Consider the following 26921-nt stretch of genomic DNA (forward strand, 5'->3'; position numbering starts at 1 on the left):
ACACTTAAATTAAAAAAAAAAAAAAAAAGGCTTCAAAAATAGCACAGGATACATCACAAGTTTATTCACACACATTAGTTACCATTGCTCTATTAAATATCACATATTTATAGTTGGCATGAATGAGATTGTTGTTCCATAGTTTATTAGGAAAACATTCAAATGATTCATTGTAAAAATAGCGAATGTAAATTCAGCACACGAAAGGTGGCCCTTAAAGGCGGTTTCATCACAAGGATTGATTTCAAGTACGATATTTTTTCCCCTTGCACGTGTCCTCTCTTTTTTTTTTTTTTTTTTTTTTTTTTTTTTCCCGGAAGCCTGTCAGTCTTTGTTAGGCTAAAGTGCAAAAATGGCAAAAAGAAGCCAACCAAAGTGAAATTATAAGGACATCTAAATGATCAAAATGAAGAACTTTTTGTTGTTATACTATCACAATTGTCGTCGTCTTTGTTAGCATGTCTTAAAGTCCGCGTCTCTCCCCCTGCACCAGGCGGCCTCGGAATGCCCACGTGTCCTGCAGGGGGAGACAAATTAGTTATCGTTAATAAAATAAATTTAAAAAAAGCCTTTTCAAATGTGTAATAGCTGGTATCATATTTACACGCAATATTGTCGGAGTAGTTTTGCGCTAGCCTCTGTGCTAACGAGCGCCGCGGCCGAAATTTACCTGGAAGGTGAGACCGACGGCCTCGGGGTACTTCCTGGACGCCAGCTCCTTCACCTCATTCTCAATGTTTTCCTGCGTGGTTCCCTTCACGTCGATGTAATGGCAGTCGGAACTGGCGTAGTGGCAGGAGATGGCCTGACGAATAGGAAAGTAGTAAGAGCGCTGGTGTAAAACCGGGGGCCAAAACGAAGATACCTTTTCACTACTTTCAACTATTCCTACTACGCGTTGTATTCGAGTGTATTTTTCGTGCATTGTGGGTTGTGTAGTACCTTCCGGAATCCTTCCGTCTGGTTCATTCCGGAACCGTGGATCAGCAACGGGTGGAAGAACACCGTGTCCCCCTTCTCCATCTCCAGGTGCACCCTGGGGTGTTGTGGGTCGTAGTCGCGCACTCCGTGGTACATCTTGTTCACCCCACCCTAAGCATCGGAAAGTTTGAGTCAACTCAAACGTTTTTTGTTGTTGTTTTTTTTTCCAAAAATATGTTCTATGCAGGCTCACTAGTTGAAACACGGCATTCTGATAAATATTGCGTTTGTGGAATAAGAGTTAATCCACTCGTTTTTTCGCCATCTCTGGGGGCGGCCATTTTGTCCCTTCTGTGGACTGAAAATGACATCACAGTTGCTCAGGTAACAACCAATCATAGCTCAGTTCCAGTAAACAGGTGAGCCGTCATTGGTCGTTACCTAGTTGTGATGTCATTTTCAGTCGACAGAAATTACAAAATGGATTTTGCTGCTTAACTCATATTCCACAAATGCAAAATTAATCAGCAGTAAAATCCACCTGTTTTTCGCCATCGCATGGGGCGGCCATCTTGTCACTTCTGTCGACTGAAAATGACATCACAAACTACTCTGATAACAACCAATCATGACTCAGCTTCAGAAAACAGGTGAGCTTTGATTGGTCGTTACCTGAGCCCTGAGCAATTGTGATGTCATTTTCTGTCAACAGGAGAGACAAAATGGCCGCCCCCGGAGATGGCTAAAAACAGGTGGATTCACTCTTATTCCACAAACTTAATATTTACGTAATTTTCAACTAGTGGGCCTTCATAGAACATATTCTTGAATAAAATATGTTTGGCTCGACTTCCAATTTAAGCAGCAAAATTCACCCGTTTTTAGCCATGTCAGGGGGCGGCCATTTTGACACTTCTATTGACTCAAAATGACATCACAGATGCTCACGGCTTATAGAAGTGAATTTCAAAAAGTGTATGCCTACTTACCTACTTTTGTCCCACCCTGTAATGTAGTAACCCGATGATGACGTCCTTTACCTCCCACTCTGGGTAGTCGTGCTCCTTGAGCGTGCCCGCGTGCGTGCCCGGCAGGACCACCAGGCACCCGTTCCGCCTGTTCACCCGCTCCAACGCCGTCCAGGCGCAGACGATGCGCTCAGCCGGTCGGAACGGGAAGTAATGCAGATCCTGATGCATCGGGTGGCGGGACGTTTTCTTGCCTGCCACGCGCCCGATGAGCGTTTTTAAACACGCCTCCCTTTGTGGTTGTAAATTCAGGAGCGTCTCGATACCTGCATCGGGAGGCTTGTTGATGAGCATGGTGTGCATGGCCATGATGTTCGGTCCGGTGAAGCAGCCCACATACTTGAGGATCTGACAAGGCAGGAGATCAGCTTTGAGTTTTTTGCTCCCGTCGGAGGTTCAGTGTTGAAGAGTGCGTTTCGTACCCGTGGTAAGGTGCAGTAGCGGAAAAGTTCCGGATCCTCCTGGAAGTCTTGGAGTTTGGTGACGGCTTTCTGATCCGGAACAAACTCGGACTTGGCGATGGCGACGTCTCTCATCACCACCAGACCGGGAACGTGGACTCTCCGTTGACAAATGCGCTCAAATTCTTTCCTGGGGATATTTCAGAAACACGCAGGTAACTAAGTCCATTTCCATTCCTGACGTTCGGGTTTCAATCTGTCACCTGAACAAGTCGATGTCCTCATCGGCCACAAGATTCCTGACGAGGAAGAATCCATTTTGCTCATAGAAGAGCCGCTCTTCGGGCTTCAGTAGGTCATTATCAAGTGTGTATCTGGGAAAAAAAAGTCAATGAAAATAGCTTTAAAATTTTGTCTTCCAGCCCCCATCCTCATAATAAGTGTTTCTAATATGTTGCATTAACCTTTTAGCTAATTCTGTGGTATCAACATAATAAATCACAACTGAAGCAGGGGCGGAGCCATGGGTGGGGCTGAGGGTGCACAGACCCACCCAGATTGACACACTGCCCACCCAGTGAGATTCATCAAATATATACTTTTACATTTTTAGTAAATAATTATTAATCTCCTAAGGCCCAAACTGTTATTTTACATGCATTTTTTAATTTCGTTTTGCTCTTTGGGTTTATTGGAACCTAATTAGAGGAAAAAAATAGCATCTTTTAATTTTTTGTATTGTATTGTACTGTATTTTGTATATTGTATTTTGACTCTAGTATGTAATACTCTTCTGACACCACAAGATGGCAGTGTAAGTGCCCACATATGTGTCCAAGATCTGAACTTCATATTATTCAGTTTGTCATTTTATTTGAATATACGATGTGTCGGGACAGTAAGATTGTACTCAGTGAGAAAAATATTCAGGCCCACCCTGATTTTTCCAGGCCCACCCATTAGCCACGTTCTGGCTCCGCCCCTGAACTGAAGGCGTTGAGTAAAATTACGATTAAGTTTTACTCTTATGACTTGGGTTTTTCATTGTAACTGCTTTATTAATGTTTCCCACGTAAACTCAACTCGTTTGGGTTTGCAGTGTACACAAGGAATGGGGAACTGTAAGTTAGCCATTACCTCATCACGTTTGAACGGTGTTTAATAATAAACGCAAACAGCTGCATGAAATGGACTCCCACCTGAGTCAAAGGGTGTCCTTACCTCAACTCGTGGGGGTGAAGGGCGGAGGTTTGAGCTGACGTCGGTGTTGCCTGAAGAAGCTCAAATTAAGGATGATAGTTTCAGATTTTTATTTTTCAATGTTAAATCACAGTGGTGGGGGGGGGGGGGGGGGTGATGAAATTTAATTAACGTTACATTGCAAATGTTCAAATCTTCAGACATCCTTTTTTTTTTTAAAATCAAGTAATGGAGGATCATTTAGTATTTTTTTTTTCCCAAAATGCATTTTGACATGACCACCAGCAGAGACACTTGTCGTGTTGCAAACTATTTCAAGGCACCGCAGAACAATAAAAAGTTGCCGTTACGTTCCGACGTTGCAGCGGGCGTTTACCTAATATTTCAGCATAGAATAACAATCAATTTAAACATAAAGCCGCACAAAACCAGTCGTCGGGAGCCTTGATGTTAAATTGTGCTGTAAAAAAATACCGTGAAACTGGGCCTAGCTGTCTCCGCGGCGGGACCCCGGCCTGTGTTAATGCGCAGTCCGCGGCTCGATGCACAACTCTCGGCTACATAAGATGATTCATAATCGCCAACGAAACATGGAGGATACGACCACGGCGGGGTACCGATCGAGATGTCCGATCATCAACCTGAGCCTTTCCGTAGCCCGCGACATTGTTCAGTCGGTTCGAAGGTACTGTTGCCGCGTCACTAGCGGGACACCGCCGGCAGTATTTTACTGCGTTGGATGTAGGTCAAAGAGCAAAAGAACAACACACGTCAAGTTTTTCTTTCCGGGTGTTAACTTACTCTTTGTAGGTGACCAACGTGAAATATAGCCCAATTAAATACAGCTACATCAATTTGTATCATCCATCCATGAATTCTGAATTAACTCAATTGTAATGGTCTGCTAAAATGTGCCAGTGTTTCAATTTTTCCAGCAGAGGGCGCCCTATTACCAAGAACCGTAGTTGCTCAGTTTTCACTTATCAATTTGGCAATTTGGTTATTAATCTATCGTGGTTATGGTGGTGAAGAGTTAGATTGCATGCAATGGAAGATCACCAGGTGTGCCATTGGGAATTATCCAGTTTTACTCAACTGGAAATTGTGGGAAATTATTATGTAATTAATTTCTACAAATAAAGTTGCCAGTCCGCGAATTCCATTCGATGGCAGAAGTTTCATTCAACCAAGGTTTCCACCCTTTGCTTCGTGTTCTAAACAGTTGATATCGCACTGAATAAAGGCCATTTGCGGGTTCATGGTGGCAAGGTTGTCATTTTTTACAGTATACGGTTTTTTTTAAATAGTTTTGTAAGGTTTGTTGGTATTTTTTCCCAAATTCAAAATCAATAAAGATGCAATATTGACAAACGAGACACTTTTAGCAAATGTAAAAACCACAAAAGGGTCGTTTATATTATTATTATAATACCTGTGTGTTTTTGGAAAACCTTAGTACAACTGAGGATTGGCGATTCGTATAATGAATGGATGAATGATAATTGATGTTGTTGTTTTTTTTAATGAATGCAGAGATTTCACTACGAAGATGGCAAGAAATCATGAATTTCTATCCTCTGCCACTAACCGGATGCTATTGCGCTTTTATTTTGACTCAAACAGGAAGTTGCTATGCTACCTTGTACAGCTTTATGGCAGCTAGCTTGATTGCACCCCTCCCGTCCCCCTCAGTCGGTTGTGGAACTGGAGAGATCCTTCTCCAGACTCTTTAATCTGCTAACGCAGCTACAAAAAACGGCCTTTTTGTAGGGGCTCATTCCGTCGCCCCTTGCCGCATCTCCCTTTTTTCGTTTCTGAGGACGTTGTGTCATTTCTTCACCAGAACCCTTGGAACCGGAACCGAGCGTGAGCTGTGTTTTTCGGTCTACTTCTGTGGGCGGATACAGCGGAGGAGGGCATCCGGGCCTGGCAGCTCCGGAGGGTCCGCTTAAAACCACGGAATTCACCGTTTCCAGGTAACATTCTCTCCCAAAAACAATCCTGGAAGCCATCACTTCTGTCAAATAATGGAGGTTGTGACGTTCCCGTAAATTCGGCTGTAAATCCGAGGGCACTCGAGTGATTTGTGGTTACTTAAATGTCAACACAAGCGCAAATTGAGATGCCACATTGACTTGTAGTGTTTTGACATTTGACAAATGCCTTCCGTTTTGCCTCCAGAATACGCAAGCCGCCGTGCCGTGTGCAAATATTTAAGTTTGTTGACATAATGTGTGTTTTATGGATGCCATTATGCTACCACTCGGTTGCTGCGTATATCGCAAAATGTTTGAATTCCAGGTCAACAACTAACTTATTGTATTGACCCTTCTTTTTACAAACACTTAACGACGCATACTTTAGCCGTATTCCGAAAAAGAGTGACTTAATTTTCAACACCAAAGCTTTATAACTGCACATGTATTTTAAAGCAATGATGCAGCTTCTATCATTGTTTCCCTTGCATACCTATGATGCTGCTGTGTGTTACGTGAGTTGCACCTGCTCTCATTTCATCTCCCAAGCTGACCGATGCTTGATTTGCTTCCACTGTCCTTCATTGGTAACCTCTTAAATTGTGTGCATGTGTCTAAACCAGTTTGTTCTGACCCACATCCACATGTAGGCTGCTGTTGGCTGTTGAGAGTAGCACACCCCCAGAGGACAAAGTCATTACCATGACGTCCCCCCCGCCCCCCTTGGCAGTCCATTGTTAGGCCATATAGAAGTGCTTGTATTGATCTGCATTTTGTCGCACACAGTACAGTACAGTAGGAATGCAACTCAGACACACACAAATGGATGACGGTCAAGCGTCTTTCACAATTATGCTTTGTAAAGTGCAACGTGACTAAACTCCACTTTGTGTGTTTTGACCTAGTTGGATACTATTTGTACAGATGGTTGATTGCGGACCTTCTGCCGTGTATTTAAAGGTACAATCCACTAAAGTTTCACCTCAGAGTGTTGTCATGAACATGCTCACTGGCCCACAGCAGAGTACATAATCTGGTTTTATCTTTTTCCCGGGACTGGAAATATTTAACAGAAAGACTGCACTAAAGTTCCGGTTGTTGACAAGTCTGTTTTTTTTTTTTTTAAATAGTTCCTCTGTTTTTTTCTTTTTTTAATGCATAAAAGGTCCCGATTAAATTCCAAATGTAGGCCGTCGGTTCCCGACCCTCGACATAGCACACTAACAAATCCGGCCTTTACAATAGTTTTATTTCCTTGTGTGTGAGTGCCAAAAGGTGTTAATTTTTGCCATGTTTTGGTTACCTAACATTATAATAATGCTCATTTTAATTTCTAATTTATCGCTGGCGACGGGCCGGGTTCACGTTAGTGGATTTTGAGTGTCTAGCCAGATGATTAATGGATGATTAAATCCAAACATGATCCTTTTTTTTTTTTTTTTTTTTTTTAATTTTCATAACCACAAAATCATAACGTCAATAATCATCCGTCCGTCTATTTTCAGTCATGCTTGCCCTGACTCATTGGGCGAGCGTACACCCTCGATTAGTCACTAGCCAATCGCAAAGCAAATCTAGACAAACATTCCAACTCACATTCGCACCTGTGCGCAGTCTATAAAATCCAATTAAGATAATATGTATGTTTTTGGAATGTGGGAGGAAGGAAGTGTAGTTATCATCGAGAATGAATGATAATTAACATGTTTGACAATGCACCTCAACCATCGTCATATGTTGCGTAAGCGTCAAAATTGCCCACAATGCTTTGCTGCGGCGCAGACTGTGCTCGCTTTATGATCAGCCTCTAAAACACTGTTGCTATTGACAACCGTCCTGGCTCGCTCCCTTCTCCCTCTCTTTCTTCCTCGTTTACATAACATTCAAATAATTCCTTTTTGTGTGCACTCGGCAAGATTTTGTCCAACAGTCTATGAGTCGTTTTTTTTTTTTTTTTTTTTTTTTTGAATGAAAACAATCCATGTGGGGTGATGCGTGAATCACGCCGCAAAAATTATGTTAACTATGCAAGGAATGTGGAGCGGCGTGAGTTCATTCTATCGCTCATCCTGTTTGTGTGTGTGCGTGTGTGCGCGAAAATCCAGCGCTTCAGAAGGGATGTTCGGTCTCGTAGCGGGCGTGTGCGTGTCGACTTGTCTCACACGCATTCCACTGTAACGCTCGTGTGCCCCAAGTGGCATTGTCTCGCGTTGTCACGGCGCTCTTCCAGATGTGTGCGCGTCGTCGGGTTGAGTCGGGAGAGGGCGATTGGCTCATAATCTGGGGGATTTAAAAGGGTGGCATTTGTTGGAGCGGCATCAGACGGGGATTTCGCACACATGCTCGGGGTCACATCAGTGTATAAACAAGCCGTTGCTCATTCATGATGAAATAACATCAGATGGAATGATGTGCCGAGCGGCACGCAGTTTGACAAATTGGTACAAATGACGTCCCTTGAGTTACTCGGGGGAGGTGCAATTGAAATAAGGTGTTTAGCATAGCATAGTTTTTGCGCTTGTTTACCCTTTTAACTCATTCACTGCCATTGACGGATTTATTTGTCTTTTCACAGTGCAGCCATTCAATCCCAGCAATTTATTTGTATAGTTTTTGAAAATTTTCAAACGTTAGGGTAAAAGAGGGTCTGAAAATGCCTGGCAGTGAATGAGTTAATCTACATCAGTTATCTCAAATTATCTCTTATTTCTTCCTTCAGAGTGATGGGCAACCAAAGTAGTTTCAGATGTTGGCCAAAACGGAGGTTTTTAGTCAATATAAGCGATACAAATCATTTTGGGGAAAAAAAAAAAAAGTCACTACCATGCATGTTTTTTGTCAAAACATACCTTTTGAAATTATGGTCATAAAGTTCAGCCTTGCTTTCATTTATTTGCCCATAACAAAATCTCCCAAACACATGTTAACATTTGTTAAGGTTCACCACATCCCAGTTATAAGAGGGTGTGCACACTTGGGCAACCACATTATTTCAGTTATTTATTTTCACTTCCCTTCTTGAAAAGTTAAAAAAAAAAATAAATCTGTTGAGTGGTACAGGTCACAAGCTAAATATATGCTGGGAAAAGTTTTGAAAAGATTTATTTTGGTCTCGTTTTGTTACGTAACAAAAACGTGGTATTTCAACAGGGGTGTGTAGACTATTTGTATCCACTGTAGAATTCTTTATCTGAAAGGCAAAGTCAGGCCCACGCACATTTGCGCACACTGTACTCCCATTCTCTGTCCATGTGCCTGTTGCCACTGCTGACTTATCAATAAAAACAAAATTAAAAAGCAACCAGGAAGCGAGCTCCCGTGCGGTTTTGCCTGCGGGCCTAACTGTGGCGAGCGTCAAAGGACTTAATCGAGTAAAACCTGTCAACAGTCTCCCTTTGTGAACGCGGCAGGCCTCCGACGATTTGCCACAATGCGACAGTTCCGTCACGTTTTCTCCCACGGTGTGGCATTTGCGTAACCAAATGGACATCATTTTGGTAATAATTGAAATCACGATTATTCAAACGATTCTTGAATTTTTGGTACAAAACAAGAACATGTTTAAACGGAAAAAATACAGACAAATGTCTTTGGAAACACTAATTATGTAAGTCGCCTTAGGACCAAACAAAATTAGTTCTAACATTTTTAAAAAATCCTTGTGTAAGTAAACATTTTTTTACGATTATGCCAATTTTTGTAATAGTGGATTGTAATAATTGTAATTGTAATTGAGTTTCGATTAATTGCTCATCCCTGTCACATCCAGTAGATATCGAGGAAACCCGTCGCACTGTAATCACACAGTTAATGTGAAGCTAAATGCTAATGTGAAGCTAAATGCTAATGTGAAGCTAAATGCTAAATCTCCTTTTTTTTTTTTTTTTTTTTTTACATTATCACTGCAGAACTCACCGAAGGATGATCGATTAAGTACAACCTCTTCCAAAGCATTGCGCGCTATGTCAACATCAAAATGGAAGCGAGGCTTTTACTGCCCGGCGACCGCCTTCCGGTCCACTGCATAGCTGCAAGACGAGCGCGCCCGTCGCACGGATGATGTCGGGAGCATGTGTAAAGACACGGGGCCATCATTGCTCATGCGCCACCTCCGCGCTCCACATCATTTGTCCGCTGCGCCAGCGCAGACCAAAACCCCACAATGGGGTAAAATGGGCTATTTTTAGCCTCTGTGGCGACACCGCTTGATTGCCCGCTTCCACGCACACCTTCGCCCACTTAATTGTCCGTGGAGATTGTATTGTGTGAGCGCTTCGCCCAGGTCGCCGCGTGTGTGTTTTGGGATTGATAACAAGCCAGTCTTGATCCACTGATTTGAAGGATCATCCTTTGTAATTGAAGATTAAAGTGTCCTGCCTTTGTCCTGACCTCAAGACGCCACACACACACGCGCACGTGGCCAAAGCTTTCTTGCAGTCCGACGTGCGAGTTTGCCTCGTTTTTAATGTCCAGAAGGCTCTTGTGTTTTAGTCATGTCACCGCGTGCCGTGTTGACATTTGCATGCGACAGGCAGACTTTGCTTCAAAATCTATAAATACCATGTTGCCTTCCTCTCCTCCATCTTTTTATCTTCACTCCTTCCTTCCAAATTTCTCGACACTTAGGTTCCCCTCCCCCCAACTTTGCATTCTATTAACTCACTCACTGCCCAAAAATGTTTTTATTAGGGCCGTCAAAGTTAAAGCATTAACTATGGAGATTAATTTCAATTTGATCACGCACTAAATGAATTAACTCAGTTGACTCAGTTTTATTTACTTCCTAGCAGCTGGCAAAGACGGACTTTTACGTAGTTTTGCTTTAAATAATTGCTCGACGGCTCATTGGAGAAATCCCAAATAATTTGCTCACTTTCAAATTCAAATACCATATTAGTTGTACATCATTGGTGTATCTTTCAATGATTGCATTTTACAGGGGGAAAAGAAATGGTATTCAAGGATCAAAGAACGCTATTAGAACAGTTTTTGAATTGAAATTTTGCACATTAATTTCAAGATTTTACTCAAGTAAATATCGGTTTCAAGCTTTGTAAAAAAAATAGTAGTTGAAAAATACGATTAAATGCGATCAATTATGGACAATTTTGCGATTAATTAGTTAAAAAAATGTAATCGCTTGACAGAACAAATTTTTTTCTATTTTTTTTTTTGTTCAAACATTAAGGTAAAAGAGAGTCTGAAAATGTCTGGCAGTTATTAATATTAACATTACAGCCTTTTGTGCTATTGCTCACAAGAACTCCGCGAAACCCCTGTGGGTCAGTCATGCTGAAGCTCCCTTTTTTTTTTTTTTTTTTTTTTGGCTTCTCCGGGCCGAACAAAAGCGTCTTTGAGCCGAGAGCACCCACCGCACCGGGCAGCAGTACTGATGCTGTTTGTGCGCGTCCTCATGGCTACACAAACACATGCTTGTGACTGCGCTGTTGGCACCCGAAGCCTTTGAGACACTTCTGACGGACACAAAAGGAAATAGTCATCGTAAAAACGGCCCTTTATTCGGAAGGCTAAATTGCACAGAAATGAATCCAAAGATACTCGCACGGTCGTGCGAGTCAGTGAGTCGGGGCTACTTTCAAGTCTTTTGTAGTGTTGACGTTGTATAGATTACCGATGATTCAGGCAATGAGGAGGGAAACTCCCTGGTGTCTGTTTGCGTCCACTTTGATCTCGGGATCGAAATATGATTGATGCCCAAGTCGGCGTTCGGTCACATTTCACCTACTTAGCTTTACGCTTTAGCTTTTTTTTTTTTTTTTTTTTTTTTTTTTTTTTAAATCTCAAATAAACTGAATCCGTGGCCAGGTTGTTGTTGAACTGGTTTAATTGATTTGTCCTTGCCTTCATTTTTTTTTTTTTCGTACAAACCCTGATAAAAAAAAAAAAAAAAAAAAATCAGCCGAAAGCGGTTTATTGGGCGAGTATTTCTGGCCATTGATTGAGCCTAATTTGGCGCCTCCGAATGTTGGAATTACGGGCTGCTTGACACCAAATTACATGGTAACGAGGAGCACGGCTGCCTGCCTGTTATTTTCTCACAAGCTTTCGAAAGCATAAAAAAAAAAAAAAAACACGGGGGGAGAAGCTACCCAAAGTCACGTCTCGGTTTGGCATGTTGTATTCTCTGGTGCCTTTGAAAATTTGACGGCCATTTTGACCCCAGGGCAAATGGACAGAACATAAATAAATGCCCCCCCCCCCCCCCAACTCTGTTCCACCAAGCAGTACTGTACATGCGCGCAGTCACTCGAGCGATTTCATGGCCCTCTAGCAAACACAGAGACGCCATTATGTCTCCTTTCTCTCTGTTTTTCCCCCTCCCTCTTCTCGCAATTCCTTTCGCCGCTCTCCGGCTGACTTCAACGACACGCTCGCCTCCTTTCCGATATCGGTTCATATATCGGAGAGCGGTTCATGTAATTATTGATGGCTACATTGACTAGCTCGGGATGCTTCAAGGCGGGGTATTGGGCAGTTTTTTTTTTTTTATTTATTTGTTTTTTTGGGGGGGGATTGTGGGTCCAAATTTCAGGATTTGCTGATGATGAAAGACAAACAGTCAGGGGGCTCGTTATTCCCTCGATTTTTTTTTTTTTTAGATTTTCATGCCCGATTTTACATTCCCTCGCATCAAAGGCATCAGATGCGCACACGTCACAAGTCTTTGTTTTGCGGCAGAGATAAAACCCAGCTCTGTTTCGCTCCTCTGTCTGGGGGACAAAGACTACTTATCTGTGTGTGTTTGTGTGCGCGCGCGCCTCCGTTTTGCATTCACATGCTGATTTTTCAACCCAGTTTTCGTCCTCATTCCGTTGCGTTCTATAGCCGTGCAAGTGCGCACTTGTGACTGTGTGTGTATGTGTGTGGGGGGGGGGTCATCAGATCGGAATGATGACAGAGCCACCAGAGTTGGCATGACACACTTCCTCTCGAAGAAGTAGGCTAATCACACAAGCATGCTGCATGCGGCAATCAGGCTGGATTATTATTATTATTATTTTTTTTTTTTTCGAAAGACACTTTTTAAAAGGGAGAGAAAGCACAGGGCAAGCTGTTTAATCGTGTGTAATTTCGGACATCATATTCATATTCAGCCAAGGTAAATGAAATGAGTGACTCTTTCCTGAGCGAAAATTGGAATGGGCTAAGGCTGTCAAAATTAAAGCATTAACTATGGAGATTAATTTAAATTTCATAACGCACTAAAAAAAATAAAATTAACTCAGTTTTATTAACTTCAATTTGCTTGACGGCTCATTGGAGAAATCCGAAATAATTTGCACGCTTTGCACAGCCAAATTTAAATGGCATATTAGTTGGTGCATCGTTCAACTGTTGTATTTGACAGGAAAATAATCGTATTCACGGATCAAAGAAAGCTATTGGAACAGTCTTCGAATCGAAATTACTTGAATTTTTTTCCACGTTAATTCCAACACTTTACTCAAGTAAATATCGGTTCCAAGCTTCGTAAAAAATTGTAGTTGAAAAATACGATTAATCGCGATAATTTTCCGGGAAATTTTCCGATTAATTAGTTAAAAAAAAAAAAAAATGTATGACAGCACTAGTATAGACTGCTGAATCTTAATTAGAGTTCAAATGTTACACATTGCCTAAAATTGTTCACTGGAATACAATAAATTGTAACTTTTCCGACCAAGAAAAAAAAAAATAAACAAAGGGCCATTACGGTTGCTATGGAGCTGCGGACATCCCCCCCCCCCCCCCTTCATTAATGCCAACTTCAATTAACGAATTAAGGAATAGATTCCACTCCCGCAGCCCGGTTGGCTTTTAAAACATGGAGCGACGACAGCCGACCGCCGTCCGCTCTGGCCTTTTGCAGAATGTGCGAAGGTCGCACACGGATGGGGGGGGGGGGGGGGGGGGGTGACGGCGCGAGCGATTGATCACCCGCGCCGTCCTCCGACGCCGATGACAAAGCGCTGAAGGGATGTGTCACGAGTGGGAGTTGTGTCAAGGAAGGTCGGCGCGATTGTCGCTCAATTGGGACATTTCTGCGTCTGTTTCCTCCCCCCCCCCCCCTCGCCTTTTTTTTTTTTTTTTTTTTTTTTTTTTTGGGCATTACCATGCGCACACACTTGACGGGGCGTTGACGCACCAGCACAATGAGCAAGTAGCAGCTGGAGGGCGATTGCGCAAGGTGTTTCCTGCAGCCGCCGCCGCGTCAACACTCGTCTGGATCAACAGTCCCAACCCGACGCTCGGCGACGACTTCGCCTCCTCCAATCAGTCTAACACCCCCCCGCCCGGTTTCAAAATGAAAATAGCCCCGTTCAAATCTGTGATAATCATTTTTTATTCATGCTCCGTTCATGGTTTATGCATGGCCCCGCTCACGCATTTGTAGAGCCGATTAATATTGGATTAAAAGGAGCCTTACTTCATTCATGAGGCCGCTCGGAGTAGAGGAGCGGATTGTTGTCAAACACCCGACATGAAATTTGTTGACCGCGCTTGCGTGCGTGTGTGTGCGCGTCACAGGCCGCGCACCGCCCCGCCATGGAGAAGATGAAGAGGATTAAGAAGCGTCTGTCGTTAACGCTGCGCTCAAGTCAGACCATCGACGAGTCGCTCTCCGAGCTGGCCGAGCAGATGACCATTGAGGACGGCGGCACCAAGGACAACGGTTGGTATTTGCCTGTGTGTGTGGGGGGGGGGGGGGGTGGGGGGGGGGGCTGCGTACTTAAAAGGGGGGGGGAAAGCAATCCAAACATTTTTTTTTCAAGAAAATGTTCCCAGCAGGCACACTAGTTGTGTTTGTGGAATATGAGTTAAGCAGCCAAATCCACCCCTTTTTAGCCATCGCAGGGGGGCGGCCATTTTGTCACTTCTGTCGACCGAAAATGACATCACAACTACTCAGGGCTCAGGTATCGACCAATCACGGCTCAGCTTCAGAAAACGGGTCAGCTGTGATTGGTCGTTATCTGAGCCCGGAGCAGTTGTGATGTCATTTTCAGTCGACAGAAGTGACAAAATGGCCGCCCGCAGAGATGGCTAAAAACAGGTGGATTAACTCTTATTCTACAAACACAATATTGATCAGAATGTCTTGTTTCAACTAGTGGGTTTGCACAGAACATATTCTTGAAAAAAATATGTTTTATGTTGCATCTGTACTTTTTACTTCTTCCTTTGTTTGATCTTGGTGAACGTGCTAGCTTAAATATCACCATCTTCTGGCAGTCTAAGATTCTCCATGTAAACTGGAAGATTTTTTTTATTTTTTTTTTTTATCAGTTCCTACCATAATCATCATAATGCTAGCATTTTGTTACTATTACTTAGATCACAGTGTTAGCTAAGCTAGAACATTTTTTAATTTCAAGTTGTGCCGACGCTATCTTGCTTGCTGCTAAAAACAACTTGTGGGAAATTATTTTACATACAGATATTTTTATTTTATTTTTTTTTTTAAGAGGGGAAGTCAACTCAAAACATTTCTTTGCAAAAATATTTTCTATGAGTCTCCTTTCGTCTAAAATGCGTTTGTGGAATATGAGTTCCACCTGTTTTTAGCCATCTCAGGGGGCGGCCATTTTGTCACGTTCTGCCGACTGAAGATGACATCACAGCTGCTCAGGTAACAACCAATCACGGCTCGGCTTCAGCAAACAGGTGAGCCGTGATTGGTCGTTACCTGAGCCCTGAGCAACTGTGATGTCATTTTCAGTCGACAGAAATTGTCAAAATGGCTGCCCCTGACATGGACAAAAATGGGTGGATCTTACTCCAATTTTTATTGTTTTATGAACAATTTTGTAACAATACAAAAAAACCCACAAGAACTTGTAATACAAATAAAATGCCTGAGGAGCAAAAAAAAAAAAAAAAAATCATCCCTTTTAGGAATAGTAAATGCATGAGTTGAGTACTTTACCAGACTATAAATACACCAAAGCATTTCGAACAGTGCTTCTAATAAAAGACCCACTTTAGTTAAAAACGCTTCAATCCCCGCGCCTGCAAACGCCTTGAACGCTAATTAAATCTCTCCATACGGTACGTCCGTCCATCTGCAGACATTTTATAGCCATCAAGATAAAAATGCTTTTAGCAACTTGCCAGCTCTCACGGGTCTTTAAATTATTAAACACGGGCGATGATGCCGAGTGAATGAAAACATTTATGTGTGTGTGTGTGACGGTAGCGATGGGGATGAAGGGCTCTTTATCGATGTTATGTAACAGGAGTAAGGACACACGCGCAGGCATTTGCATAAACACACACTCAGCTCTTTAAGCGAGAAGGTCAGTCGGGAAAGCTGTCAGCTTATGAGACTTAGTTTGCGGTCTGAAGCTTAGCCGTCGAGTTTGACGGCTTTAAGAAGTGGATTATAATATACGTTGTTTATTATTTCGATTTGAAAGCCGAGTTATTATTCTGTTGCACGCATGGCGACAGATGACGAGATTGGATCCGTCCGGACACTTGGCTTTCTGTTACATAACGTGTTCAATTTGGCACCCCAGCTGCGACTCCGCCCGGCGATTGGATTGACGCATGATCGGCGGGAGCTTGCCAAAATAAAGGGACGCGCATCCGTCTTTTGCGCAATCTCTGCCACCTCAGCGTGGTGATTCGTCAACCTGTTGGCTTCCGACACTCTGCAAGTTAGACGTTGAAACTGCTATGTAGGGCTGTTCAATCAATCGAAATTTCATTACAATCATTAAACTCCACGATGACAAAAATGGCATAATCGTAAAAAAACGATTATTAGTGTTCCTTCATATCCAACGCACTGTTTGTTTACACAAGGAAATCAGACTTGAATTTTTTTGCGCCTTTTTATATTTTATAATAACTAATTTTATCATTTTGTTTGGTCCAAAAGTATTTTTTATTTTTTTTTTATGTTTAAAGATTTTCTTGTTTTGTAACACTAAATAAATGATCGTTTAAAAAATCGTGATTTCAATTATTACCAAAATAATTACTATATTTTTCATAATCGAGCAGCCCTACTACTATGTCGGCCTTTTGTTAAATCTCCGATAGGGCTGCGCAATTAATCGAAATTCCGTTACGATTATTACACTCCACGATTACAAAATTGGCATAATCCTAAAAAAACGATTATTAATATTCAATCACATCCAACGCACTTGTTTACACAAGGAAATCATACTTGAATTTATTTGCGCCTTTTTGTATTTTATAATAACTAATTTTGTCATTTACTTTGGTCCAAAAGTATTATTTGTCTTTTTTTTTATGTTTAAAAATTTTCTTGTTTTGTACCAAAAAATAAATGACAGTATTCAATTCCTACCAAAATAATCATGATCAATATTTACTACTTTGATGACCTTGTGTTAAATCTCCGATAGGGCTGTGCAATTAATCGAGATTCAATTACGATTATTACACTCCACGATTACAAAAATTGGCATAATCATAAAAAAAACCGATTAATTAATTCTGCACCTTTTTTTTTTTTTTTTAAATTTCATAATGACTCATTTTATACATTTTATTTGGTCCAAAAGGAAGTTACGTAATCATAATGTTTCAAAGAACAACACTTGAAACCGAAGCTGTCCCTCACCGTCCTCGTTGTCTTTCAGAGCCCTTCATGAGAAATGGCCGCCCGCCCACCTCCCACAGCATGCACTCCTTCCTGCACCAGTACACGGGCTCCTTCAAGAAGCCGCCGCTCCGCCGGCCGCACAGCGTCATCGGCGGCACCCTGGGCTCCTTCATGTCCATCCCGCGCAACGGCAGTCGCTTGGGTGAGCTTCAAGCGCTACGAATTACATTTGAGAACCCCCCTTGTGTCCGTCCCGGGCACCTTGCACTTTCGCTTTTGACGATATTTCCCGCGATTCGATTCGCAACCCACGTCAAGGTCCCGAGAGGTGGGAAGTGACTCATCGCGGTCGTCTCGCGTCGAGTGAAAATGTGGGCCGATTATTAGCTTGTAGATTAAGCTAACAACAACAACAAAAAAAAGTCACTCACACCCGTTTGAAATCGCACAGGATTTGCTCCGGGGTGCTCTGATAAACATCGCTCTTTAAATATGTGCAACCAGGCGGGTTGATGCTATTATGTTGGTGTGCTTGATAGACAAACCGGGCCTCTCTCTGGACCCTGGCCCAGATGGAGGAATGCGGACGGCCGCAACAGGCCAGTTATGTCGGACAAAGCGCCGCTATCGGAAGAAGAATGCAATATCGCTTTTGCCCGTTGTTGGCGCAGGTTCGTTTGTCTCTAAAGACCCGGAGGGGTAAATGTGTCGGAATAATGCGCTCCGAGTAGGTCACGAGGAAATATGAAACAGTGGGAAGTGATGGAGACATGCAAAATGAGGATGCGAAAGTGGAAGGAGGGTGAAAGTGGGGCATGCGGAGGAGATGAAGTTAGAAAGTGAGAGAAAGAAGTGAAATAAAGGTTGTTGGTTTATTTATTTATTTTATTTTTTTCCAAGCGAGGCGACGGTTGTGTATTGACGTTTTTGCCGCATTTGACCTGGCGGAAAACGCGCCTTGTTTTTGACTGCTTTCGAAGACATCCAACTGCGCCGTAATTTCCGAGCCGCTTCGCCCGCAATTTTATTTGCATGCTAATTTTAGCGCCCGCCACACAGCCGAGGGCATCCCCTTATTTGTGCATCCGGCGTTCTCCCTTCCACATTGCGTAATGTGAAACAAAAGAGCAGTAGAAACAACTTCTCAACCAACCTTTTAATACCATCCGAGCTGCTAAAAGTAGAGCAGCTTTCCCGATAATCGGAGAAGTTACTGCTTTTTAACAGGCCCAAAGTGCAAAAACAATTGGTTCCAGGATTAATCCTTCTCTAATTCTTTTTCTGTAATATTTATTGGAATTAGATTTGAAAGAAATCCCCTCTTGATTCCGGATAACAGATTGTAGGCTCTCGCTGACTGTGTGTGTGTTTACTCATGAGGTTTTGAGGGCGGGGGGGGGGCATGTGCTTAGGGCATCATTGCCCTTGATCAGCTCTGCAAGATGTGGTCATTTTTATTTATACTCGAGCCTCGGGAGCGACAAGGGCTTGGCTTCGGCAAGAGCAAAGGTGCGAGGTGCCCGGCATGGACACAAGGGGCTTCCCGTGTATCGACATTTATGGTGCTGCCTCGATTTTCCCACAAATGGATTGAACTACAATTCAATATCGACTTTATGGGAACAAATGAATCGCTTTTGTCTGCCTTGCTGCGCAATTAATCGAAATTCAATTACAATTTCGATTATTACACTCCACGATTACAGAATTGGCATCATCGTAAAAAAAACGATTCTCAATATGCATTGATATCCAATGCACTGTTTGTTTGCGCAAGGAAATCATCCTTGAATTTATACATTTCCACATTTTTTTTATTTTATAACTATTATTATTTTAAACTAAATTTTGATCATTTAGTTTGGTCCAAAAGGAACTTACAGAGAGTTTCAAAGAAATGTATTTGTCCTCATATTTTTTGGTTTAAAAATGGTCTTGTTTTTACCCCAAAATAAATGATTATTTGAATAATCGTGATTTTGGCCAAAATAGTCGAGATTGCTATTTTTTTTTCATAATCGAGAAGCCCTGCTAAGGAACGAAGTTATCAGATTGGTATATTTCTGTAAATGCAGACGTCGCGTGTTCCGTTTCAGACATTGTGCACGAGAACCTTAAAATGGGTTCCGACGGCGAGAGCGACCAAGCATCGGGGACGTCGTCGGACGAGGTCCAGTCCCCGACGGGCGTCTGTCTGAGGAACCGAGTCCACCGGAGAATCTCCATGGAGGTAAATATTTCATTTGAAATATCAAGGAAATACTGTACACACTTTGCCCATCCCTGATACAAATGAAAGAACAAAATCAACATTTCCCTCCTCCCCAAATAAATCATGATAAATCATGAAGTGGCTGTTTTGCGCGCAAGTCTTCTGCCCCCTACTGGATAAAAACGTCCCCAAAAAAGTGTTGTGAACTTGACCACAATTTTAATAGCCTAAAACATACTGTGTGTGACTCCACATTTCAAGTTAGCAAATAATCCTTTAGCTGTGAGCCTAAGGTGCAATAATAACATCTTTGTTGCAGCGTCTTTATATATTTATATATATCTATTAATATATATATTACCTCTTTCTATTTTTACACACCTCAGTCCGCAATTTGATCAAGGTGTTTTTTTTTTTAAAAATCTGCAAGGGTACCAAATTTTGTGTCCAGTTAATATTTATACTACTGCGGTCTCCACTGTCAACAAATATTTCCCCCCCCGCCCCTCCCAGACACAATTCTATCCTGCAAGATGATGGACCTGATCTGTTTTGTCTCGCCGGGATGGGAAAAGATGAGAGCGAGTTATTTTTGCCTCCCGTCTCTATGAGAGCGTGGGTGGACTGCTTTTGTCTTGTGGATAACATCATGTTCTCTCCCCTGCAGGGATGTAACGATTCCCTCAAGCCCGGATTCGATTTTAAGCTCCCGATTTTCGATTTGATCGTATTTTTTTTTTTTTAAACTTCGATTTTTAAACGATCTTAATCTAAAATCGATTCGCCCCGATTAATTGATTTGATTAATCGAATTGATTTTAGATCGCTTTTCGTATTGACGCAACAAGTAATCAAAACGCGATCTAAAATCGATTCGCCCCGATTAATGGATTCGACTAATCTAATCAATTTTAGATCGGTTTTCGATTAATCGGGGTGAATCGATTTTGAGATCGATTTTCGATTACTCGCTACATGCCTACTCCCCTGTGTCATAATTGCACAAATGGACAAGAGAGGATTAAATGTCACATTTAATTGGGTTGTAAAAATATATTTTTTGGGGGGGGTGAATGCATTAACATCTGCGTGGGTTTGTGTTCCAGGACCTGAACAAACGCTTGTCGCTGCCCGCCGATATCCGAATTCCCGACGGCTACTTGGAGAAGCTGCAGCTCACCAGCCCGCCTTTCGACCAGCCGCTCAGCCGCCGCTCGCGCCGAGCCTCGCTGGTGCGTAAATGCGCGCGTGCCACTTTTTCCAGCCCCGCGGCGCCCGGAGGCAGCCTGCGCCAGTTGCCATGACAACCGACCCAGCGGGAGCCCGGGATGGAGCAATCTGGCAGACATTGTTTTAGAGTCGGGCAATGTTGATTGTCATCAGATGCCCGAGATAGGACATAAAGATGTTCTTTTCATGCGCCTCAAAATTTATTTTTTTTAAATCTCTAAAATAGGCAGTTTCTCTTTATTTGCAATAAATCATTTGACCACTTTCTTAAATCATATAAAAAAATTCACATCTATTAATTTTTTTCTGAAACAATTTTTGTTTCCTCACTGTCATTGTTTACAGTAAATACACTGACAAATTATTAAGTTCATTTAAAAACAAGAAAATGTAAACATCTCTGTATAGAACTAATTTTTTTATTTTTTTTTATTAAATCTGGCTACAGATTTTTGTAGTTTACAGTAAATGAATTTGCTAATTTGATAATACACATATGAATAATTAAATAAAATCATTAATTTACGAATAATTTTCGGTTAATAATTTTAAATGAATCATTTACACCCTTAATGAAATATATGAAAACAGAATCATTTTAATATATATATTTGAACTACCCAATAAAATGTTTTTTTAATGACATGCAAAATCATTTGACAAGATTTATATTTGTTTATTTTACTTTCCTCATTTATAACAAATCAGTTGACCGTGAAATAAAACGAAAAATAATTGAGCAAAACTATATGTAAAACCATTCGACCAAAATATCTAATGAGATTAAAAGCTACAAATAAATCCAACCATAGCTCAACATGGGAATTGACAAATAAATTCAACAAATATGACAGGAATTTAGCTAACTATCAAGAATAGTTTCCCTGTAATGCATTGACTGTTTTTTGAACTTCAATAAGTCAAATCCAACGACTCAAATTGTCATTGTCTCTCTGCGATCTTCTCCCAGTCCGAGATCGGTTTTGGCAAATTGGAGACCTACATTAAGCTGGACAAACTGGGAGAGGTGAGAAAAGCCGCAAATTCAAAGCCGAACAATTCAAACCAAGTCATCCCGTGTTGCGCAACCCGCCGCTTAATTCCCTCCCGCAGGGGACGTACGCCACCGTTTTCAAAGGACGCAGCAAGTTGACGGACAACCTGGTGGCCCTGAAGGAGATCCGCTTGGAGCATGAGGAGGGGGCGCCGTGCACAGCCATTCGAGAAGGTTAGTGGACAAAAGAGAAACTCCCGGAAATTTGCCGTTTGAGTCCGTTTCAAAACGCCTTGATGGGATTATTTTCATTTGTGTAGTTTCGCTACTGAAGGACCTGAAACACGCCAACATTGTGACGCTGCACGACATCGTCCACACCGACAAGAGCCTCACGCTTGTTTTTGAGTACCTGGTAAGGGAACTCGGACATGCTCGCTAGGGGCTTAACGATGAATCGAAAATCGATTTAAAATTGATTTTGAATCGAAAATCGATTTAAAATTGATTTTCGATTCATCGGAAATTGAGTTTATGAAATTCATCGAGAATGATGAACTGAAAATGGGAAATCGAATCGGGGCTTGAGTGAATCGTTACATCCCTATTGCTCACTGTGAATTCAAAATAATTAATAGAATGCAATTTTTTGCTTGTTTCTTCTGTAGGATAAAGATTTGAAGCAGTACATGGATGACTGCGGAAACATCATGAGCATGCACAATGTGAAGGTTAAGAGCCCGTTTTACTACTTTCCTTTTTCTCGCTCCTCTTAACTCATTCGCTGCCAGACATTTTCAGACCCTCTTTTACCGAAATGTTTGAAATAATTTGTAAAAAAAAAAAAAAAAAAATACGAATAAATCCTGGGATTGAGTGGTCGGACTCTGAAAAGACGAGGAAAGGCGTCAATGGCAGCGACTGGCTTGATTGTCGAATGACACGGAATCTCTTTTCCCGCAGGTGTTCTTATTCCAGATTTTACGGGGGTTGTCGTATTGTCACAAGAGGAAAGTTCTCCACAGGGACCTGAAGCCTCAGAACCTCCTCATCAACGAGAAAGGAGAGCTCAAGCTGGCTGATTTTGGTGAGCGCGCCGTCGGGATTCGCGGGGCGAAATCAGAATTTTTGTGAATTTGGTGAATCCGGCAGGTCTGGCGAGGGCCAAGTCGGTCCCGACGAAAACGTACTCCAATGAAGTGGTGACCCTTTGGTACCGACCTCCCGACGTTCTGCTGGGGTCCTCGGAGTATTCAACGCAGATCGACATGTGGTAAAAAAAAAAAAAAAAAACAACAAAAAAAACGCAAATTTGGTTTGCCTTCCCATCCAAATCCCGACGCCGGTTGTTCATTTGATTGAAGGGGCGTCGGCTGTATATTTTACGAGATGGCTGCGGGTCGGCCGCTTTTCCCCGGCTCCACGGTGGAGGACGAGCTCCACCTCATCTTCAGGTTACTCGGTGAGCCGTTGCGCAAGCGGAGCCCGTCAAAGGCGAACGCCATCGGCTGTGCTGACCGTCCGCGGCCGTGCGATTTGCAGGCACACCGACAGAGGAAAACTGGCCGGGAATATCCTCCATCGACGAGTTCAAATCTTACAACTTCCCCAAATACAAACCTCAGCCGTTCATCAACCACGCTCCCAGGTACTCCATTATGTCTTTCTGTCAATTGAATTTTTTTTTTTATGCTTTAACCTATTTATAATTATTGCTGTCAACTACTAAAAAAAAAAAAAAAAAAAAAAAAATCTCCTCATGATGCATTTAACTCATTCACTGTCATTGACGTATTTATCCGTCTTTTCACAGTCCAGACATTCAAACCCCAGATGGAACTTTTTTTTTTTTTTTTTTTTTTTTTCAAAATTATTCAAATGTTAGGATAAAAGAGGGGGCTGAAAACGTCTGGCGGTGAATGAGTTAAAGTTATGCCAGCATTCACCAGCAAATCCGGACCTTGAGTAATAATGGCCTATCTGTGTGCACGTGAATGCGTGTATGTGCGTGTAGCAAGACAGGAAATCCTGTGGAACATTGTGAAGGCAGCTGTCCGCTTCCTTCCTCCAGCGAGTCTGCGGCCTTCCCATGAGCCTTTGCTGCAGACTGCCACTAACCCGCTGCCGTTTTATTTATTTCTTTATTTATGTATGTATTTTTTTGTCTTTTGTCGCCTTCAGGCTGGACGGCGACGGGATCGAGCTGTTGCTGGCTTTCCTCAGAGTGAGCGTTAACTCCCCACACACAGCGCAAAGCCCATTTCCAAATCAACAATAGTACTTTTAATAGCGTCGCCAACGTCCAAAAAATGTCAATTATATGAGAGCACAAGTGCCCTCGTTGAAACCTTTTTTGAAATTGTCTGCTCCGCAGTACGAATCCAAGAAGAGGATCTCGGCCGAGGACGCGATGAAACATTCCTACTTCAGGCATCTCGGGATGAGAGTTCACACGTTGCATGAGAGTGAGCGCGCGCACACACACACGCATGTGACAAAAAGTGACCCCCCCCCACCCCGTTTTTAACACAGTTCGTGTGGATCCTCACAAGGCAATGAATCTATAAACTGACTTTAAAATGTCTTTCAGACACCTTTAAAAAAAAAAAAAAAAAAGCATGACGAGTAGAATTTAATGATTGTAAATGTTCTTGTATTTAAGTGTATTAACATCCTTGGGGAAAAAAAAAAAAAAAAAAAGTATTTATCCAACGACTCTTGTCGAAGCGGAAACGACAAACAGCGATGTCGTTTAGCAACCCGGCTAACCGACGCGCGTATGTGGCGGCCATGTTGGGAGGGGCAACATTCCCATCAAAGTCAAAGCATTGCTGTTGAAATTAAGCAGGTTCTTGCTTATGGCTGACTTTTTTTTTTTTGTCCGTGCCAAAACGTGTGCTAACAAGACAGAACTTTTTTAAAAAGGAAAAAAAACAAACATTTTTTTACCTGTGAAATTCTACGATGACATGTGCAACCCGGTACAGCCCCTTTTTTTTTTTTTTTTTTTTTTTTTTTGCCGTCCACGCAAATCTAACTTTCACAACTCATTCACTGCCAGGCATTTTTTTCAGACCCAACGTTTTGAAAAAAAAAAAAAAAAATCATAAATAAATTCCTGCGATAGAATGGCTGTGAAAAGACGAATAGATCCGCCAATGGCAGTGAATGAGTTAAAACGAGGTTAGAAACGAGCGCCCCTCTTTTCCAGGTGTGTCCATATTCACATTGAAGGAAGTGCAGCTGCAGAGAGACCCCGGCTACAGGAACTCCTCGTACCCGGAATCAGGTGACTCGCTGATTCATTCGAGGAAATGTCTCTCGCTCGGGGGCTTGATTTCAATCTTTTCCCTTTCTTTCAGGCAACGGCAAGATCAACCGGAGGCAGAGCATGCTCTTTTAGAGTTGCAAGTCAAGAGGAAGGATACCTTCATCATCACCCTCTCACCTGACCAAGCTCTCTCGCATGATCCCGTGACCCCGCCCCCTCCCCTCCCCTCCCGTTCCTTTCCTGTTTGAACCAACGCATTCACACGCACACCCCGTCTTGAGTTAGGTTGACTGTTCAATTGTGTTTTATTTATTTCCGGACATGAGAGGTAGGGGTTGTTTGCTGCTAAAGTACTACTGTATGTATTTAACACACCCTGTTTCCGTGCGAGCGTGTTTTTGTACGTGCGTGTGATGTGAAGTCGAGCCTCCGTGCGCAGTTGGGCAGTCGGTAAAGATTGACGTTTTTTTTTTTTTTTTTTTTTTTTTTCTTCTTCTCTTCTTCCCCCCCACTCGGCTCCTGATTTATTCAGTTTCGAAATTCCACGGATGGCGTTCAAGCTGTGATTGAAGTTGTTGGAGACCACTTGTTTCATTTGTTTTAATATAAAGGTGTTCATAGTATCGATTTCATGTTTTATTGACTGAAAGTACACATTTGAAGGTGCGGTTGAGTGAGATCAAATGTGAACATTTGGGATCAAAATTGGGAGGATTGAGGCCACGCTGAAATGAAAACAAATCGGGAAATAGCGACTGTGAAAATCCCAGCACAAATTCAGGAAACTGGTTTTATAAAGTTCATATATTTCATTTTGTAATATTTTATTATTGTAACGTTCCTTATTTGAGCGTAATATATTATCCTTAAGATGACATTTTCCCCCCTTGTAATACTGACTTCATGCTCTTAAAATGACAGCTTTTTTTTTTTTTTTTTTCGGAAAACATTGTGACGTCATTCTTGTAATATTGCAAAAACTTTACTCGATTTCCCGGTACAATTCTTGTCACATTCCGTCAGAGTTACTCACGTTATGACTTCATACTTGAAAGGTGACCTCTTTTTTTTTCAAATTTCAATTTCAACTTTAAACAAAATGACGACTTCTAGGGATGTAACGATTCACTCAAGTCCCTATTCGATTTTCAGTAGCCGATTTTCGATTCGATTTTTTAAAGATAGCTTGACTGCATCATCTGATCTACACATTCAAAATGTGCTACGCACCTGGAATGAAAAAATATTTCAAGACATCCCTTTCTAGATGAATTTAAGCAACCCGGTGTTTCGATTAATCGAATCATATTTTTTCTATGAAGCGAATCGATTTTAAATCGATTTTCCATTGTTACATCCCTAACGACTTCTCTTAAAATGGCTCATATCATGAAGACTTTCCGACTCGTCCTATTAATTCTTTTTCAGCGTGGCCCCGATACTCCTTTGGCCCGAGCACAATATTGCGACCAAATATGTCTTACAAACGAGCAGGAATCTTGGAAGAAAGCAGCGGGGAAGGGCGAAGTAGCTTCAAGGACGTTTTTTTTTTTTTTTTTTTCTTCTGTCGGCAGGCGCCGGCCAAGTGTACCCAACAGTATTAAGACGCGCTCCCCATGTCTGTGACCTTTGAACTCTGCCGTCAACCTACGGTCCCAGCATGTGTCCCGAGTCTCATTTCTGGTCAACGTGCGTTTACCGCAGCGCCTCAATTCTCGCCCCGCACGCCCAAGTGACCCGATTCATACACTCCCAGCAGCGGCGTCAACCATAGAACCACCGGGGAATGTATGTGGAAGATGCGAGTGTCTGTAAATGTTGGAACATGCTGATCCGAGTACGCGAAAAGTGCAGTAACGACTACTACAACTTATTTGCAGCTAATGGTGTCCTAATCCCGTAAGCACACTGTATTTGTCTATTTGTCAGGTAGATGCAAATATATGACAGCTTGTTTGTCAGGGCAAAGTGAACCTATTTTTTTCTACAAAATATGTTGTACATCCGACGTTGTCTTATAGCCATGACACAAAACGCGTGTGAGTGTTATGTTCACTTGGAGGGGGGAAAAAAACCCAACAAAAAAAAAAACATATTAATGGTCATC

At 42.2% G+C, this 26921-nt stretch overlaps 2 protein-coding genes across 5 annotated transcripts; one reads left to right on the forward strand and one right to left on the reverse strand.

Moving 5' to 3' along the window:
* Positions 1-44: 44 nt before the first annotated feature.
* phyh (phytanoyl-CoA 2-hydroxylase) lies at positions 45-4455 on the reverse strand. The gene is made up of 9 exons (XM_086021763.1): positions 4152-4455; positions 3572-3621; positions 2614-2724; positions 2372-2540; positions 2216-2297; positions 1962-2143; positions 943-1092; positions 671-805; positions 45-517 (listed from the first exon to the last, which is right to left on the reverse strand). Exons 1-9 carry the CDS (start codon positions 4215-4217, stop codon positions 464-466), a joined length of 999 nt encoding a protein of 332 aa, XP_085877889.1. The 5' UTR covers positions 4218-4455; the 3' UTR covers positions 45-463.
* cdk17 (cyclin dependent kinase 17) lies at positions 2547-25441 on the forward strand. Of its 4 annotated transcripts, none has more exons than XM_086021750.1 (18): positions 2547-2565; positions 5394-5526; positions 14056-14200; positions 17145-17309; positions 19204-19337; positions 20426-20551; positions 21520-21576; positions 21663-21777; positions 21864-21958; positions 22212-22274; positions 22507-22630; positions 22696-22816; positions 22908-23005; positions 23086-23191; positions 23725-23767; positions 23918-24008; positions 24755-24832; positions 24906-25441. In XM_086021750.1, the coding sequence occupies exons 3-18, from the start codon at positions 14074-14076 to the stop codon at positions 24944-24946; spliced, it is 1584 nt and encodes a 527-aa protein (XP_085877876.1). In that variant the 5' UTR covers positions 2547-2565; positions 5394-5526; positions 14056-14073; the 3' UTR covers positions 24947-25441. The 4 variants fall into 4 exon arrangements, with proteins under 4 accessions (XP_085877876.1, XP_085877877.1, XP_085877874.1 ...); XM_086021751.1 differs by lacking the exon at positions 2547-2565 and adding an exon at positions 3453-3471; XM_086021748.1 differs by lacking the exon at positions 2547-2565 and adding an exon at positions 3858-4235.
* Positions 25442-26921: the final 1480 nt, after the last annotated feature.

The sequence above is a fragment of the Filicampus tigris genome, chromosome 22 (genome assembly GCF_054856515.1).
Source record: "Filicampus tigris isolate MCC_2025a chromosome 22, RoL_Ftig_1.0, whole genome shotgun sequence".
Lineage (NCBI taxonomy): Eukaryota > Metazoa > Chordata > Actinopteri > Syngnathiformes > Syngnathidae > Filicampus > Filicampus tigris.